Here is an 18,580-nt window from a genome sequence, read left to right on the forward strand (position 1 = left end):
GTAGGATAAATCACAGCAAGATCTGTGCATTTATGGTAAAAAGCATTTCGTCATAACCGAGATAAGGCACACCAGGAAGGTATCAGAAATGGTCTCAGGCGAAAGAGACGGATGAAGGAGATGAGGGAAAAGCGTGAGAAACTAGCTATGTTCACAAGACTGAGTGGCTCTGACCTGAATAGCTGTTTCGCTGCAAGCTGAACATTTTTCTCTTCATCTAGCTGACAAACAACTAGATGGGCAAAGCAGATAAACCGAGCAGTGTTCGTACCACTGCTGTGTGAAAATCTGCTCCGCTACTTCTTCATTTGTGCTCTGGTTCCTTCGTTCTTCATTACTCTTTGGTCTTCTCTGTTGTGTGTTGTTGTAAATCAAACTCTAAACCCCTGACCTGTCTGCATGGTCTCCAAACATCTAGAAACTGGTCAGCCACTTTGATGTAGTCTTGACTTAGAGAGATAATGGAAAGTGTTTTCAAGCACACGCTTTTTCCCCCACCAAATTAGATTCTTACAAATGGCACTGTCCTGCTTGCAATTAACATACTGCTACAACAGATACATGTATAGGATTTCACAGTAGGAAATCTATGTCTTTGAACACAAAAGTTGGCCAAAATGATGGAATCCTTGAGGCAACGAAAACGATACTGGTGATTTTATTCAGCATGTGTCCAATACGATTTTCCATTTGGAATCCACATTTTTTTAATGCTTTCCTTATACCATTTAAACATTACCTTCAGCTTTTATGGAGTCTCTTAGAAAGTTTTTCCATTTGTTTACCAGAAAACTTAAATCTTAATGATTAAATAATAGGACATTTATATACATCAGTGGGTTTTCTCAGATACTGGGCTCTAAGTACATACAATGTCTATTGAGTAAAAAGAGAAAAGAAAAATCCAGTCATGCAAATCATCTTACAAACCATGTTTCATTTGCTTTGAAAATTTTTTTACTCTGTTACTGGCATATCATTTCAAAATTAAGCAGATAATTTTTTAAGGTTGCTTTGTCCGTTTCCACTTGTTTGTTTTGCCGTTTTGAAGAACTGAGGGGCCACATGCGACTGCAGAAGGTACTGGCAGGGTAATAATGCTTCTGCTACCACCAACCACTTCAAGCCCTGGCATGGATGTGTTTAAAAAAACCACCTAACCTTCAGCTAACTGCACTGGTTTATTTCTGAACAGCACATCACAATATCAGCATAGATAGCACATTGTAACCGGTTGGGTGATTCCACTTAATAATTTGTCAACACTAGGACCTTTCATCATTTTAATTCCGGTTTCATTTATGAATTAAAGGTCATATATAGAGCACAAATGAGGTCTAAATTTAGTCACAGCAGACCACAGTTCCACATAAAGACAAATCTTCAAGTTATGTTGACCTGCTAGGAGACAAAGATAAACAGCACAGCAAACATGTACCTGCAATGCACTGCTTCCCTATTAAATATTAACTGTTTCATTTACATTTAAATGAACTGAGCAGTAATGGATAGACTTTCCAGTACTGCTGTTTGGTGCTGCTGTCATGGAAAGAAGCTGAAGACAATGTGGGCTGTATGGGGGCAAATGATGCAATCTCAACATCCGCTCAAGTGACTTCAATGACGACCATTCTCCAGTCTTGAAATATAATCCTAAACAGCATCTCTTTTTTCCTCTCCCTCTGTAAACACATCTGTTCATAAATAACTTAGATGTCTCCTTGACATTCATGGTATGTAACTGAAGCTGAAGTAGAAAAGGATGGGCGGTGTACAGCACTGAGGAGATGTCACAGTACTTTTGTTCAGCATTTTTGTCAAGTGCAGGTTGCTGACATCAGCCATCAGAGACGGGCGGAGTGACCCACCCATACTTTTCATGGGTCTTCACCAAACTCTTAAATGTTGCTTCAGCTTCCTTTCGACTGAACGACTTTTTTGATTTGCCAGCTTTTCTGCAGATACGGCCCTGCACCAAACAAAAAAAAGAAAACCTTCATTAAGCATGTGAATATATGTAGCTGGAAACCGCAGCTTAAGTTTTCAACACCTCCAGCCACCAGGTATTCCCTTGCAGATACCAGAAAGCACCGTTCCCAAACTGAGGCGGACAAAGATGCTATCAGAGATGATTAAAAATGGTAACGGAGTAAGGGGAAAAAAAAAAAAACACAGACAGACAGACATCTGGACAGACAGAGATGGGCTGCTTCTCCGCTGTGAACCCCTGTGCTGGCAGGCTGCCCCGCATGCAGCAGCACCCCACTGCTGCCCCTGGGCTCGCTGTTCTTCTCACACCTGCTCAAACCAATGCAGGGATGTCTGCCTTGCAGTGCTTTGCGTGCAAACCCTCACACATACTACCTCATGAGGTCAGAGGGGCAGCCCTAAGCAGGCAGGGACCCTTTGCAATGCGGGACCCCGTGGCCCTTCCCAGCCACAGGAGAGGAAGGGGCTCGCCTGGTGCTAAAGGAGAACGGCACTACAAAATACATCCTTCCCACCAAGCACGCCTCATTTTTCTTCCTCTCCTCTGAACTGTCAGAAATGAATAGCCCTGGCACATCCTAAAAGCACCTCAAAACATGCTTGCTTCCAACCTGCATAAGAAAAATCTAGCTTGTTTACTACCCCCTTGTGACAAGCTGGCTTGACAATACATGAAAATATACGCACCTAAATATATCGCACCTCTATTACTTTGCCATTAAATATTACCTCCAAACGAACATCAGTATATAATTTCAAATCCTCACTTGGCAACATAGACATTTAGTGAGTTATTAATAGCCCACCTTAGTTTGCACATTGGTCCATGTCAATTACCACGTAACAGAAGACACAAGGAAGAAATACAGATGCAGACTTATTCCATTCTGCAGCACTAATACTCCTTACAGTATTTCTGCCTATTAGGTTTGCCATAAAACAGACGTTCAATAAAATTACGAGTGCAATAACTTTTGTAACTTTTTGATAGACTGCACTTTGTTGTAGTAAACGGTATTTCATGAGCAGACACCACAGTACCATGTTACAATTATTAAGAACCAAGTTAGCACCTTCTGATTTTTTGCACTCTTTTGCTCAAAAGGATGCATCAGGTCACACTTTTTGCTTCCTGTATTTTGATGCCAATTTGGAATTCAAAATGAAAATTGTCATTCTTAATTACATGCAACATTTAATCCTGAGAAAATAATTTGCTATGTGGAGAAAAAAATAAAAAAGGGAAAAACAACAAACTCTGTCCTCAGAGTAACAAAGTTATTTTTACACAGTAAAATGAGTAAGATTCCCCTGCAGTGTGGACAAATCATCTCATTGTAGAAAGCTGTCACAATATTGCACAGATATGCTTTTGTGTTCAGCACCACTATTATTGTAACAAAACTAGACATGGGACATAAAAAAGCTGGGTTTTATTCCTATTTTAAAAAGTCCCCTTTCTGTGTGGTTTGACTTCTCTTTCAGAGAATTTAAGATTAAGAGTGGCCTTTAATTCCACGCTCCATTTATTCGAGCCGCCCTTGGTTTTCTCAAAAATAGCTATTTTATCTTGTGACGCCTTTTCTCCCTTTTCTTCCTATTCCCCACTTATAAACTGTGAGCATATTTTCAGCATAATTTCTCTTTAAATATTCTTGTACTAGACTTGTTGTCTTGAACAGTAAGACAACTTCGCTATCCCCATACTAATCTGGCAATTAGTATTTCACAAATAAGGATGGTCTGAAGGGTACTCATTTGACCCTGAAAAGAAGTTTTCTTAGAAAGTGATCCTTTTAAATTTTGATGAAATGAATAATTAAATAAAACTTGGTAACATATTCAAAATCTCCAATGAGTGCTACTTCTAATGTTGCTTGTTCCTGGAAAATTGCTGTTCCTGTTGGGTGCTGCACACAAACTGCATCCCCATTGAATAATTAAATTCTATATCCTGCAATAGTATTCCTGTTATTACAAAGCATGTTTTCTATTTTCTTCCTAGTCCATGCTTCTGTTGGAAGCATACTTAGAGAAATATAGGAAAAGATAAAGCAAAGTGCAACAGAAGATGAAATCAGCACAGGAAATTACATCCTCAAATTTCACCAATGGAATACTTTTGAATGTAAATATAAATATAAACCTGCTCTACTACTTAGTTTATGGACTAGGTCCATTTGCCATCTCTTGTCTTACATACAAGATTTTTCGGCTTTTATACCTTTCTGAATTGTCTGCATAACACCTAGCACAGGATGATCTATGTCTTCCTCAGTTTTATCAAAATATTAATACTTCTCTGTACCTAGATATAGGATCCTTGCATTCAGAACAGCTACCACTCACATTCAGTGTCTTGCTGCATTGAAATAAGGAAAGAAAGAATTCTTTGGTGTTAGAATAACACAGTGAATATCATACCACCCAAAATGTTACTGGAGTTACAACAGATGGAGCATTGCTCCAAGAATTTGTTCTCATACTTATTAGCAATGTAACAGGTACCATATGCAGATTGTATATAAACTGTGCCATCAAAGACCACCTAATTCTACTAGATGCAGTCTACTTATTTCAATATATTTATACAGGAACTGTAAGTGGTATTGCTAGCACTGTCTCTTATTAACCAATACCCTGCCAGGTGTTTATAATTTGGATAAAATTTAACCTTGTGGATTGAAAGTCTCCATTTCTGGTGCCTCAAATTAATTGAGATAAAAAGAAGGAAGGATGAAATTTCAGTCAAAACAATTCAGGTGATTTCAAGTCAACACTATAGTGACATCAACTGTGCTAACAAATTATAGCTTTTTGCCATTCTCACAAAACTATTCCCGAGTTTAACCTAAAATGGCATTCTGTGCAGTTATAAAAGAGTGTCAAACAACCATTTTAATGGGTGCTGTTACCAGCCATGACTAGAGTTTGTTTTCAGACTGCTACTAATACATATAGTCATTTTAACTCTGGTCAGGAGACCACGAGCTGCTGTGTATTGTAAATATGAAAAATATGGTAAATACAGTATGCCAATACAACACTGGCCATAGGTTAATTGCACACAACTGCATATTGACTAATTTCCAAAACATTCATGTCACTACTGTCATGGCAAGACACACAGAACATTTGCACACCAATGTTTTGATGTGTCCAGCACCAAATCAAGAAAAGGCATCAAACCGGTATCTGAACAAGACGAGCACATTCCACAAAAGATTTAAAACAACAGAGAAAACCCAAGAAATCCTTTCATAAAGATATTAATTTTGACTTTAGCTCTGAGTAGTCGCACCAGGAGCTTATTTAAATGCTTGCAATACTTTCAGACATGCATAGGGAGCTTTTCATAAAGGGATAACTGAAAACCTAATTAAAATAAAGAATTGAAGAGAACATTTCAGATTTTGCCATCTGCTGTAACTTCATGTGCTTACCAAGATATAATTTTAACAAGCTAGAAACATATGAAAGGTGGAAGTAATGACACAGCATCCAACTGGTTTACACAGCCATGCTGAAATGCGGGAGGCCATGTGCTGCACTGAGCCTCTTTATAACTTCTGCTCCTACAGTGCCTAGTTTTGAATGTCACCCGTCTACACTTTGCCCAAACTCATGAATTTTGTGACTAAACAGCTGGTAAGGTTCCAGTCTATAAGCTGGTAACTGCCGGGTGCTGCAGGCCACCTTCTCGGGACCCTGGCCATACTGAGGGACTGCTCCCTCCATCCATATTCAGCAAAAGACCTGAGGTAGGCCTCATATATGGCTTGGCAACCAGATTTAGAGACCAACATGGGCAAATCTTGGAGCTTTTCTACTTCTCAGTGATGCTGCGGTAGCCTCCGTGTTTTCGACAGCCATCAACTCCTCAGCACGTCCTCTCCTCGAGAACACAGTGTGACACCGACACGCATCCATCCTCAGCAATATTGAACTCAACATCAAATAGCTCAGCACCGTTATCAGGAACGTGCTGCATCTTTCCTTATCCGACAACATCATGTCACAAAGTGGTCTGCAGACAGATTTAAGTCCTGTACAGAGATGCCGAAAATGAAGCCTGAAGTTCTTTAGCCCTGGAACCTACCTCAAGCATCTATCTGCCCACATCTTGCCTTTGTGCCATGACAAACAGTCCTTGTGTTTCTTATTTCTCAGGATGGGCTCAAGGGGATTCCCTTGGCAGCGATGAAGGGATTTATCTCTCTCATCAAACCAGTTATGGTAGCTCCTAGATCAAAACCCAACAGCTCTGGCACAGTGCACAGAGCCAGGTGTTCTTCCACCTCATATCACTTTCGGTGCTATCTGAAAGGACAGAACTACAGGCTGGTGACCGGCCCCTCACAGGATCATACTATGACAGAGCTGGTGGCTGCAAGGGACCTCTGGAGGTCTCCAGGTCCCTCTCCAGTTACTTGGAGCTGGATGGCCAACACAGGTCAGTGCAGCTGTGGCACTGCGCAGCCAGCTCCTGAATCCTTCAAGGATGGAGGTTTCACTCCATCCTGCCCTGATGCAGGTCCCGGTGTTACTGGGCCCCAGATTTTCAGAGATTCTTCATATGCAGCCCTCAGCCCTTATATAAATGAGGTTATTCTGAAAACGCCCTAAACCCCTGTGCTACACGTCCCTGAGGTGCCACAGCAAACACTTCAGGCACATCCAGACTTTTTTTTTTCTGGCCTGGTTAACAAGAAGTTTATTCATCACAAACAGTACACGCCTAATAGACTCAGAAGCAGACAGGCCTTCATATTGTTAGCACCAGTCTTATCACAAACACCTCAGCCCTGCTCAGCCCTTCATTAATCCTGGATATGGCAAATAACTCATGACTAGTCTTCCAGGGTGAAACCATACCTGCCTTCTGCACATGGGGCTAAACATGGTCTGTGTGTTCAAGTCAGCACAAGGGTGCATGGGCAAAATTTAATTTTCTCCCTTCACCTCCTGAAGGGCTGTGCCATGCCACAGCTTTTCCATGCCCAGAAAGAAGCAGGCTGTAGTGACCTACTTCTAGGTAAATGTTGAGAGACAGAAAATGAGCAGAGGTTTAGACAAGTACTCAAAAGGCTGTAGGAAGTTACTGTGCCTCACAGTGCATCTGTGGTGATCCCTCCAAGGACAGGAACGATGTGCCCACATCCCAGGTCTGTTGTCTCACTGTTGTTCACAGACAATGCAAAAACACAAGTTTTTCAGAGAGCTGAAGCACAGCATGAGGCTCTGGCAGGTAACGTGTTCCACTGATGTGCCTGTGACTAATGGCCTTGGGCCTCAACTGTGCAAAGCCACATATTGTGCAAACAGAGTCAAGTCTTTTCAGATAAGTAACAGAAGAATACAATGCTCAGGTCTGAATCAGACCTATTCTAGAATAATTAAGCAAGTTCTCAGAGAAAAACATTTCTGCTGGCTTTAGAGAAGCATTCAAAAGCAAAAAAATGCTAAAGTGAGTTACTGTCACATTCTCAGAGCCATGACTGCAGTGTGCTGTAACATCATTGTTAAGAATGCAATATACACACTTATATGGGTTTATATATATGTGTATATGGGGTTTATTTTTTTTTCTTTATATACTGATGAGGCACAGTTAATTGTCTCAGAAACTGCATAGCATTTATACCGCACGGTGGATAAGTACTACCTATAGCTAAAAAAAAGCAGTACTGAAAATGATGCAGATAAATATTGTTAATGTCGCAGTATAAGTGAATTAAAAATGTACCGTTTTCCCTCAAATGTGTAATTTCCGAAGCAGTATCTCCTTGTCTTTTTTAATCTCCTTTTTATGAATAATCCATACGAAGAAGTGGAAACTCAGCAAGTTCCAGCTTTAAAGCATTCTGTAAACTGCTCCTTATGGGAATGTGACTGTTCTTTGACAAGGAAAAAGAATTGTGTGTTCCAGCTGAGTAATTATTAACACTCACTTGTCTGGTGCAAGTAGTTTTTAATCAATGTGAGAACACCTACAGCCCTAATCCCTGTTGGACTGCTACAGAGCACTGTGCCGCTCCTCCCTGTCTTTCCCTGAAGCCAGCACAGTCAGCAGCATGGTTTCAGTACAGCTGAGGGTTAAAAAACTTTGTTTGTGCATCTTAGGGATGCGACAAACTCCTTCAGCAAAAGAACAAGAAAACCTTGACATCCTACCACATTTGTGGAACATGCCTCCAGCCACAAAGTCACAATGTGAGCAGAATCAGGCTAATGGTGGGCTTCCATTAAGAGAAAGCCCTGCCATCACACGGTACCTGCTAGACTAGATGGAGAAGGGTCATTTTCTATGTCAGTTTTCTGCTGAGCTCCCTGTGCTATCAGGTACAAGCACAGTTACTGAGTGTCTGGTCCAAGCGACAAAGCTGGAACCGTGACAGCCCCTCTTTGGATTAGCCCACAACATGAAACATAAGTTACCCAAGTTGAACGCTGCCACGGCTGCAAAGCAAAGCAACTTGAAACAGAGCAAGGCAAAGCAAAGCAAAGCATCCTTTATGACAGGTGCTACAGACAAGGGAAACACAACCCAGGCAGCAATGTCTATCTCCACATTTCCCAAAGTTTCACCACACCAAAAAATAAAATTAAAATAAAATTAAAATAAATATAAAATTTAAAAAGTAAAAATCTGGCTACCCGTGGGAAAATTTAACTGATATAAGACAAAGTTCGGCAGGCTCAGTGCCACAAGCTGGTGTGCTTTTTCTTCTGCTATTTATGCAAACGTGTCCATCTCTTGACTGTGATATGTTTCATACTGATGCACATGGACATCTTAGTCATAGAGCTCCCTTTCTTAAAGCACTTGCTTTAAGCATGTATCCTCATATCACCTTTGAAAAAAAAAGATTATCTGTACTTCACAAGTGGAAAAGAAGACTACAGAGAAGATATATGACTTGCCCATGGCTGCACCCAAAGTCAGCAGCAAACCCTGGATGCTAGGTTTGGATCACCACTCCTCCGCTTAAGTGCTATAATTAGGAATTGAAATTACTAGCTTTTTTTTTTTCCCCACATAACTATAAAACACTTCAATCCTGAGTATGTTTTATAGAAATACTTAATTTTGTCAAAATAATAGAAACTTTGACATTTATAGAAATGTATAGAAAATTTGACAAAATTAATTAACATCAATTTCCTCTTCTTTGTGATGCTTTTTTTTTTTTTATGGGCACACATTCAAGAAATAAGCTCTAAATTTCTTACTGCAACTGTCATCTTGTTACCATTTATAACACAAACCTAGAAACAGGAGAAACATCTAGTCGTTCTACAGCTCATAAAACCTAACTATGAGAAACATCTGAGCTCCAGGCTATTTCACAATGCAGGCTTACTCTTCCTTCCTCACGTTTATTTTCACTTGTCTTTGCATACAGATTTGGGATTGTTACTGATTTGTAACTCTACCAAGGAGTCACTGCAGAAGCCCTGAGGCTTCTGAAGAGCCCGTGCAGAAGAGAGTGAAATCAATGAGGATCCTCAATTTTAACAACACTCGCAAAATCATATAGTAGATAAAAAAAGCATTTTCCAAGGGCTGACTCTGCATGTGCAGGAGGAAGGCATGTGGCACGCATCCATCAGACACAGCTGAATACAAGCATGCCTGATGCACCGCTCCTCAGCTTGGTTTTGAACTGGAATGGGGCAAACTAGACTGGCACCTTGATCCTATTTCAGGACAGGAACCACTGGGGTATCTTAAGTATGGTGCCTGCTTACCTGCTTTGTGCACACCAATAAACAACACAAATTCATGTTCATCAGAACATGCACCTTTCTCCCTAACTTATGCTTTTATGCACTGTCCCATGCAGCTTGTCCTGTAACTCCCCAAACCTATTCAATTACCACCATTTTCAGCCAGAGTTAAAGACTGCCGTGAGGAGCATTCAGCACCCTCTAGAAACAAGTCTGCAGCATATGGCTGAACCAGGTGTCAGGGTAGCCCTGAGCCTCACACTTCTCAATAGTACAACGGTACTCAACAGAAACCTGGCATTCAATTTACAAGTCAGACGACTGGAGCCCGCACGCGTTAAATTTAACATGTATTTTGAGCCATTCAGACAGCATAATCACTACAGCCTCTGAAGTTCTCCCTGTTTAACTGCGGAGTAATTGCACCTGGCAATCCTTCCATCCTCACATCCCCCCCGGTGCCTAATGTCAGCGTTACCTTTCTTGACAATTGCAGAAGATAATTTGTAAACTGGAAACTGAATGTGAAGGACTGAATATGTCAAGGAAAGAGATATTCAGTCTCTCATCAGCCCAAAGCAGCTGAGACAGGAAAAAAGAAATGCTGCTACTATTAAGTCATTTAACCAACGTCCCACTTTGTGGCAACAGATGCCCACCCAGGGGACATGCCTTGGATCTCGCCTGACAATAAGACTCCCACTGTATGAGGACCAGAACTGTTGTGGAGTTACAGATCTTTGATCTGGAAGTCTCCGGTCATGCATGGAAATCGCTGGGCACTCTGTAGATGCTGGGAAATCTGCATATTTTCAAGCCTAGCCTGTATAATGAAGAGTAAATCTTCCTCACAACAGAAAGTAGGTTGCTTTGGTTAATCCTCTATGAGAACACCATGTCACCCCTCGGGGACTAGGCTTTCTGCATTTGAAAAAACATGATTCTTACACAAAGATTTGACAAAATGCACAAATGTTACAGTTCACTCTATTTGAACACTTTCACTGAAGAAAATGAGGCCTTCTACAGCTCAAGGAAGAATTTTACTCTTTTGAGCAAATTCAATTTTGTTATGATCCAAAGAGGCAATTCTTTTAAGTTCTGATTTAGGAGATCAGCCAAGTATTGCAAGGAAGAATTAGTCCCACTTGCCATAAAAGCACGTTTTAAGATAAGTAGTGTGTTTCAATTCAGCAGTTTTACTTATATGTTGACTATGTTAACATTAAGGATGATAGCTGCATGTATTTTAAAAGCTCTAAAATTTTTCCTTTCTACGCTTTCAAGGGGTAAAACGGAGATTATGTTCCTTCTGCTTTTTAAAAGAATTAAAGCAACCTCCTACTTCAACGAGTCGGAATCCCTGTGTCTTCATTCCTCTCAGTAGAATATATTTGCATAATAATAGAGTCTATAGTCAGAACTGCAATATATCAGAGAACACATGAACAATGTTTTTTCCAGCCCATTCATCATTCCCAGCACCTCAACATGGCAAATATGTATGTTCCCGCTTAGACTTCAGCTTGAAAATTTAGATTTCTCAATTGCAATTAAAGAGAAATCTTAGAAGGCCAATATATTTGATTTTTCTCTGTACTAAACCATATTCTTTGTTAGCTCTTAAGCCCAACATTTATACCTTTTCATGGGGAACAAGCCCCACAAAACCTTCTTTGTCTCCTCTGTAATCTTTGTACATGAGTCAATGTGTTTTTAGTCATGGACCTAAAGCAACATTTCTTCCCCTGATAATAACTGGCATCGTTTGCTCAGGCCATAAATCGAAAGCTAAAAGCAAGCCAGATTTATTTTTTAAGGCCCTAACATGGGGGCCTTATGGACCTAAACAATTTAGAGGCCATTGAGTTCTCTATACCTTTCTGCAGCATTTGAGATTAGCTGATTTATTCATGGCTACAGTCCTCAAACTGAGTATCTGGAGTAGGAAAGCTCATGGATTTGCAGTTAATTTCTGCTATATATATATGAAAGACCTGCAGCCTGCTGACCTCCGGGACACCATGCAAGGTCCCATCTGCTATCTCCTCACTCATACTTTTGTTTGAAAGGATGAAGAGGGACTAATTTAGTCTATGCTTAACAGCTATGATCTGTATTTCTTTTTCATAAAATAAGCCCATTTCTCCTGTTTCAATCTGCTAGAAGCCAGATGTGATACTAGTATTTTTAAAATGGAAATGCAGATCAGCCTAGATTTTGTACAAAGCACATCTCTCTTGAAGCAAACAGAGGCTTACACTGAGGTATTTCCAACGTTACAATGCAAGTGACGAAAGCACTATGCACAAATAAAAACCATTTATTTGATTTCACGAAATTTTGCTATAGGCATTAAATCTGAATCACAAAATATGTTCTGACTTTGATTTAAATCATGATATATATAGAATCCCACACCAGCAAGGGTACTCATGACTAGGGGTTCCCCATTCCTACTTTAGTACTTCCTGACAAATACATGTATGTTTTTTCTATTCACAGGAAGGATGAGGGCATATTTTCCTCAACACAAAGAACTTTTTCCATAAGATAATCCGCAGAGTCGTCAGTCACCTGACAGCTACCGCTGGCTGGTAGTCCTGTTCTCAGCCTCCACTGAGAGAATGAGGAACTCATAAAAAGGAGGACAAGGCAGCTACTGATCAGTTGCTAGCCTAGGCCCAAAGTCCTCAAGGCATCATATATATCTGTGTTAGTTGTTCTCAAAAAAAAGTGAGCAATTCATGATATACTATTTCAACAGCACACTTAGATGTATGCTCTTTTAAGCTTCTACTAAGCCAATGTCCAATTGTCCCTCTCTAGAGAGAAACAACATGGACTTATCTTGTTTTTCCAACTGCCTGCTAACACCACCCATGCTGCGGTATCTTTTTCTTCCAAATATAAAGTGCGAGTGTTTGGTTTAGTGTATTAAGGGACTGAAAATCCTCTTCCACTTCAGAGCAAAGTCTGTTTTTCATTTGGGACCATATCATCTGCCGTGTCTCCGAATGTGGGGCTGTTCCCTCAGAGCCTGATGCGGGCCTCAGCCACATGCATCACAACCAACCTCCCACTTCTTCACCACTCTCATATGACGGGCGCTGCTCCCACTGCCTTCACCCAGCCACTGATGTAGTCAGTGTGATCATGGCAATGGTATTGTTATCAGGAAACCGATGCTTTTTTAAGCCCCCCTCTTAAATACCAAACTGGTAATACGCAGCTTTAAAGCACGCTGCTGCGGGGGCATTGCGCAGAGCAGGCAGATCCCGTAGCCCATGTGAGCAGGTAGACACGGTGGTGCTGAACAGCTGCCTCCAGAACAACAAGCAGCTGACATTCAAATTATTTCCTCAGCATCGCCCCAGGTGAGCATTTCCTCGGGTGAAATCCCAGCTCAGCAGTGGCCGATGGCCACCTCGCCACGGGTGGAAATGGGCCGAGTTTCTGGCCATGATGGTGGAAACCAGTGAGCAGCACGTCACCCCCTCGAAACCAAGGCTGAAGTTGAGATAAGGGCAACACCGAGTTTGTAAAATATGATTCTGGATTCCAGACAGATAAAGAGTCTTAGGCCTTTGATGTACTGAGAATTCCCCTCAAGATACTGACTAGGGCTGTGTGAATAATTGACTTTTTCAGCTGAATAGCTGAAGCAACCAACCAAACAAACCCCAACTTGTTTGTTAATTAACATTTTTTTCTCCCTTGAAAACTGAAAAAAAAAAAAAAGAAGGAAAAGCATAGTTTGGGGTTGCTGAATTGTTTCATTCAAACAGAAATTGTCTCTCTTTCATCTAAACTATTTTTTTTCCAGACAAAAGCCATCTAAAAATGCAATACAAAGTTTCTGATAGGAAATAAGGGCATGGATAGAAACACAGAATATTTACTGAGCCAATGGGAGTACCTCTGTATCCCATGATGTAAGACAATTCTCAACCAAGGCCACCTGAGGTGTATTGGTTCCTGCTTGGGGAATTTGGAGAAACACCTATCCTACTTTAAAATCCTGGGAGACATGCCAGAGTCAAAATTCCTGCCCGGGTCTAGGAATTGGGACCTAATGCTTCAAGTAAAATGCTGCAAAGCAGCGGGGAAGTGCCACCTATTAACTTCTTTGTTGCGCACTTAAGTCTTCCTACAATCCTGAATCAGGTGTTTCACTTGAGAAGTATCAAAATGAATTATCTCCATTTTTCTGTCGCTCTGCTAAAAGGTCCATGAAAGCCATTGAAAAACGTGAATTTGCCAAGTCTTGATTGCCCCAAAGTGTACTTTCAGTGTTAGCCTCATTAGCTTTTTGATCACTTTGTCAAAAAAATAGAAAAAAGGCTATATATATTCACAGGTCAACAAAATAATATCCCAAGAAGTGCTGCAGTTTCCTCCAAGGAACTAAAACCCAGCACAGATCAGCAACTCAGTAGTTAGCAATGGAAAACAGCACTGATAAGAAACAGTGAATGAAATCAACCACCTTAGTTTTATCATTCAAACTGTCAGAAGGATAAATGTAAGCTGCTGGAAAGTTCAGTCCTGCCTACTCACATCTGCGTTTGTATTACAGACACGCACTCTTGGATGTGTCACAGGCTCAAGTATTTACGATGATTTCATGCTAAATCACCGCCCTATGACTGGGTGACATTTCTCTTGAAGGTCCCCATTCCTCCATGCTCCTGGTGGGACCCACGCTGCAGAGCCGCCTCTGAGGACAGTTCCCCTGGACTGCAGCGTGAGCTGGGCTGCACCCTCCATCAGTTACCATTAATTTTAATTCAGAAATTAAACAATAACCCTGATTTAAGCCACTGCCATTTGTTCAGGAAAAGTCACTGCAGCCAGCGAGGCTACCCACAGCATGACAGAAGTTAGCCAAAACCAGCTCTGCAGCTCAAGGGAAATGCAGTACCCCTACTTCTGACATTTTTGCAGCTGTATTTTCATTTTAAAAAAATATTACAGTCCAAAGCATATTACCTTTAAAACACAAAATGAAATGGGGATCCGGGAGTGCCTGCTGTATTTTGAGCCATATTATGCAATTGAATCAAGATTACATAACCAGAGTGTGATTACAGAAATGTGGCTCCCATTACACAGAGCCTGGCTACGATTACAGAGTGGCAGCCCATCACAGATTACACATCTGTAACGAGAAATTAAATTTATTGTTAATATTACCTATTAACGTTTCAGTTTAGAATGCAAGCACGCAGGCTTTGAAGCGCACATTATAGCTACTTAGCTACTAAGTTACTAGCAGCAATTTGTTTTAGACTTTTATTTTATCCCACAAGCATTCTCTTTTTTTATAATTAACATCTTAAACTTCAGGAAGAATGTTATTGAAACTCTTGTATATTACGTGTGCCTACTAATGGTGCACCCATAAACATCCTGTGTTATCAGAAACTACTATTACTTTGTGGAAAAACTCTTAAGGGGATTAGGCAAAAAATACAGGTTAAAAAGCTAAATATTAGTTACTTATCTAATAATTTAGTGGTTTTCTTTACTGAGTCATTTTATGATCTCAGTAAACCTTAACCTAAGCCTTCAACGCTGAATACTGCAGAAATGTGCTGAACTGTTAAAAGAAACAGACAGAATTTAGTATTGTCCTTCTAAATCCTTGTTTAAAATAATGACAAATATAATCACTATAATAAGATGGGTTACCACATTGCATGATGTGTTAAGAGTAGCTACAGAACTTCAGTATACCTCTGCCTTAATGTAAATTAAGATATATTTTTTTTTTGGTAGGTGATTTTTATATCCCAAGGTGACCTAGGGAACTTGACCTATTCCTCTTCAAATGAAACGCAGAGAAAAATACTTCCTGATAAAAACAAAGCAAAACAAAACAAAAAAAAGTGGTAGGCCCGAATGAAACAAGGGAGAAGGAAAACACACTTACAAATGAGTCCATTACATAACCAAATTTTCTGTGTTAAGGTAAACTGAGTCTTTACTCCTGCTCATGCAAGCAGTTCCACAGAAGCAAACAGGAGTAACCTTTTCAAACAAATGAATAACATGTTATTATTTACTCCTTTCCCCCATCCTCACCGAGATAGGAATTTAAGAAGTTACTCAGCATCAGTCAGTGACAGACGAGGAGCTGTGCATGCCCACTGGGCTCAAGGGCATTCATGAAGTGAGCAGCAAAAAACCCACCCCGCCACAGCCATGTGTACACTGCCCACTACAATGACCACGAAGAAGGACGGGTTATGAGTTTCGCCAGCAATATTTACCTACTTATTAAAAATGTCTTTATGAAATACTTCTAACGATATTCTGCAGGAGAGAAAGAAAATACAAATAAAACATGTTGATTCAGCTGGGAAGGAGGCGAGATCCTCTGCTGGGGGAACCAGGAACCTCCTCCAGAGGGGAGAGGAGAGCTGGCCAGATCTGTCCAGCTGCTGTCGCTGCAGAGACACCCCGAACTAGGTGGTCCTTCTGGGCAGGGGCATTTTAGGCTGGCACAACTCCACCACAGCAGCACCAGGTGTGACCTCCGGGGCCACTGCAGAGGACAGCAGTGGACAAAGAGCTGGGGGCAGCAGCTCTGGCATCACGCCCTGCACCAGCGGCTGGACTTCACCGAGGACGCCAGCAAGCGTGGAGGCCATGAAGCATGAAGGCCAGCAAGTATGGAGGCCAGCAAGCATGGCCAACCAGCCGGAGAAGGGCAGGAGGTGGAGGACTCCAGTCCTGAGCCCCTATAGCTTTGGGACCCTGTGCCTTGTCTCAGTGCCACATGCCAGCGGGCCAAGCAGAGGGGCAGGAGACACACAGGAGGGCATGATGCCTGCCTCTGCTCCTCGCCCCTCCGTGCTGCCCCGCACCTCTGCTATGCTGAGAAGGGCCCCGGGAGCGAAAGATGCTCCCTTTCCTGCCCACCAGCAACACCAGTGCCTCGAGGGGAACCTCTCGCCTGGTCCCAGCCAAGGTTGGTCCCGCCACCCTTTGGGGTCGCCACCCTTAGGGTTGCACAGACGCCCGCGCCCCACACGTGCAGTGGGACCCACGTCCACCCTACCTGCCCCTTGACCAGGCTGGCCGCGAACTGCCTCATGACGGCCTCCACCGTGTAGGCGCTGGACCAGCCGCGGGGGGTGAGCAGCTCCATGCAGATGGCTCCGCCGTCGAGGACGTAGCCGTTCTCCAGGCGCGGGCTCAGCACCCTCATGAAGGGCGGCGAGAAGGGGAAGTTGTCGGGGAAGGTGAGGTTGAGCAGGATGTACTCCGTGTTGGTCTCCTTCATGTCCTGCCACAGCACCGAGTCCTTGTCCACCTGGTGCAGCTTCACGTTCCAGTCGAAGAGGCTCTCATCCACCAGCTCCACCGAGATGAAGCGGTCGCTCAGCCGGGCGATGTCCTGCAGCTCCTTCATCAGCCGCCGGCTCCGCACCTGCGTGCAGTGCTGCTGCCGGCCCGCGGGTGCCAAAGGGCCGGGCACCGACGGCGGCGCCACCGGCCCGGAGCCGGCCCCGGAGCCGGAGGAGCCGGAGCCCGAGCCGGAGCCGGAGCCGTGCCGGCCGCCCCCATGCTGCTGCTGCTGCTGCTGCTGCTGGGCCGCCTCCTTGCCGGCCGGGGGCTCCTTGGCCGCCTCGCGGGGCTTCTCCCTGCCGCCCGCCTTCTTGTCCTTGCGGCCCCCGGGGCTGCTCTCGCTGCTGCTGCTGCTGCTGCCGCCGGCGGGGGGGGGGCCCTGCGGCTGCGGCTTGTTGCTGCTGTTCTTCTGGCCGCCCCGGCCCCGCAGCGAGGAGCCCTGCTGCCCGCTGCTGCCGCGGTGGTGGTGGTGGTGGTGGTGGTGCTTGGGGTCCTCCGTGTCGCGGCTGTGCAGCCGAATCAGACCGATTTTCCGCAGCAGAGTGGCCATGTTGTGCGCGGCTCCCTTCTCCCTCCTCCCTCTTAATATTTTAATTTTTCTCTCTCTCTTTTTTTTTTTTTTTTTTTTTTCCCCCTTCGCCGAGGGAGGAGGCTCTTTATCCTCGAGGAGCCCCCGCCGGGCTGCCGGTGGCCGCGGGGAGGAGGAGGAGGATGAAGAAGAGGAGGAGGAGGGAAAGGGGGGGAGCACGGCGAGCCCCCGGTGCTGCAGGGGCGGCGGGCAGCGAGGCGCCGGCGCTGCCGCTTCGGGGCGGGGGGGGGGGGGGGGGGCGTGCGGCCGCCGCTCCAACGCCGCCCTCCCCTCTCTACGCCGGGGGCATCACCACGGCAAAACGGGCGGAAAAAAATAAAATAAAAAAAAAGATTAAATAAATACAGAGATGTATGAAGCAGAGAAGCGCCACGCACAGCCCGCCGGCGCAGGGCAGGCTCTCCCGCTGCCGCAGATGGCTCCCCCGGCACCTCCCGGCTCGCCCCCACCCCCGGCTCCCCCCTTTCCCCCCACCCCGGGGGCCGGTCCCCGCCGCGCCCCCTCCCGGCGCCTCCCCCCGGGCCGGGGAGGGCGGGGGCTCCGCGCCCCCCGCCCCTTTGTTCCGTGTCCCCCCCCCCCTCCGGACACCCCCCGCTTGGCGGTGCCGCAGCCCCCGGTCCACGCGTGGTGCTGCCGCGGTGGCTGCGTGTGTGCCCGGTGCACGGCCAGCGTGGGTGTGCAGGGGCTGCGTGAGTGCGCCCACGCGTGTCCCCGCGCACCCGCTGGTTGTTGTGCGGGCGCGTTGCTCACCCCCACGCGTGTAAAGCACGTAAAGGCTGCGTGTTGTCAGATGTACACACCCGTACACGTCCTAACCCTACCTGTACTGCCCAGTGTGTGACCGTGGGTGTAGTGCCCACACACACGTGCATTGCTGTGCGTATGTCTCGCGTGCTGGTGGTGCACAGACCCCAT

At 44.2% G+C, this 18,580-nt stretch overlaps 1 protein-coding gene across 1 annotated transcript; it reads right to left on the reverse strand.

Moving 5' to 3' along the window:
- Window positions 1-642: 642 nt before the first annotated feature.
- UBE2QL1 (ubiquitin conjugating enzyme E2 QL1) lies at window positions 643-17,764 on the reverse strand. Its single transcript, XM_084508185.1, has 2 exons — window positions 16,787-17,764; window positions 643-1,969 (listed from the first exon to the last, which is right to left on the reverse strand). Exons 1-2 carry the CDS (start codon window positions 17,624-17,626, stop codon window positions 1,838-1,840), a joined length of 972 nt encoding a protein of 323 aa, XP_084364311.1. The 5' UTR covers window positions 17,627-17,764; the 3' UTR covers window positions 643-1,837.
- Window positions 17,765-18,580: the final 816 nt, after the last annotated feature.

This window comes from Aythya ferina (assembly GCF_964211825.1).
Source record: "Aythya ferina genome assembly, chromosome: 2".
In the NCBI taxonomy this organism is placed as follows: Eukaryota; Metazoa; Chordata; class Aves; order Anseriformes; family Anatidae; genus Aythya; species Aythya ferina.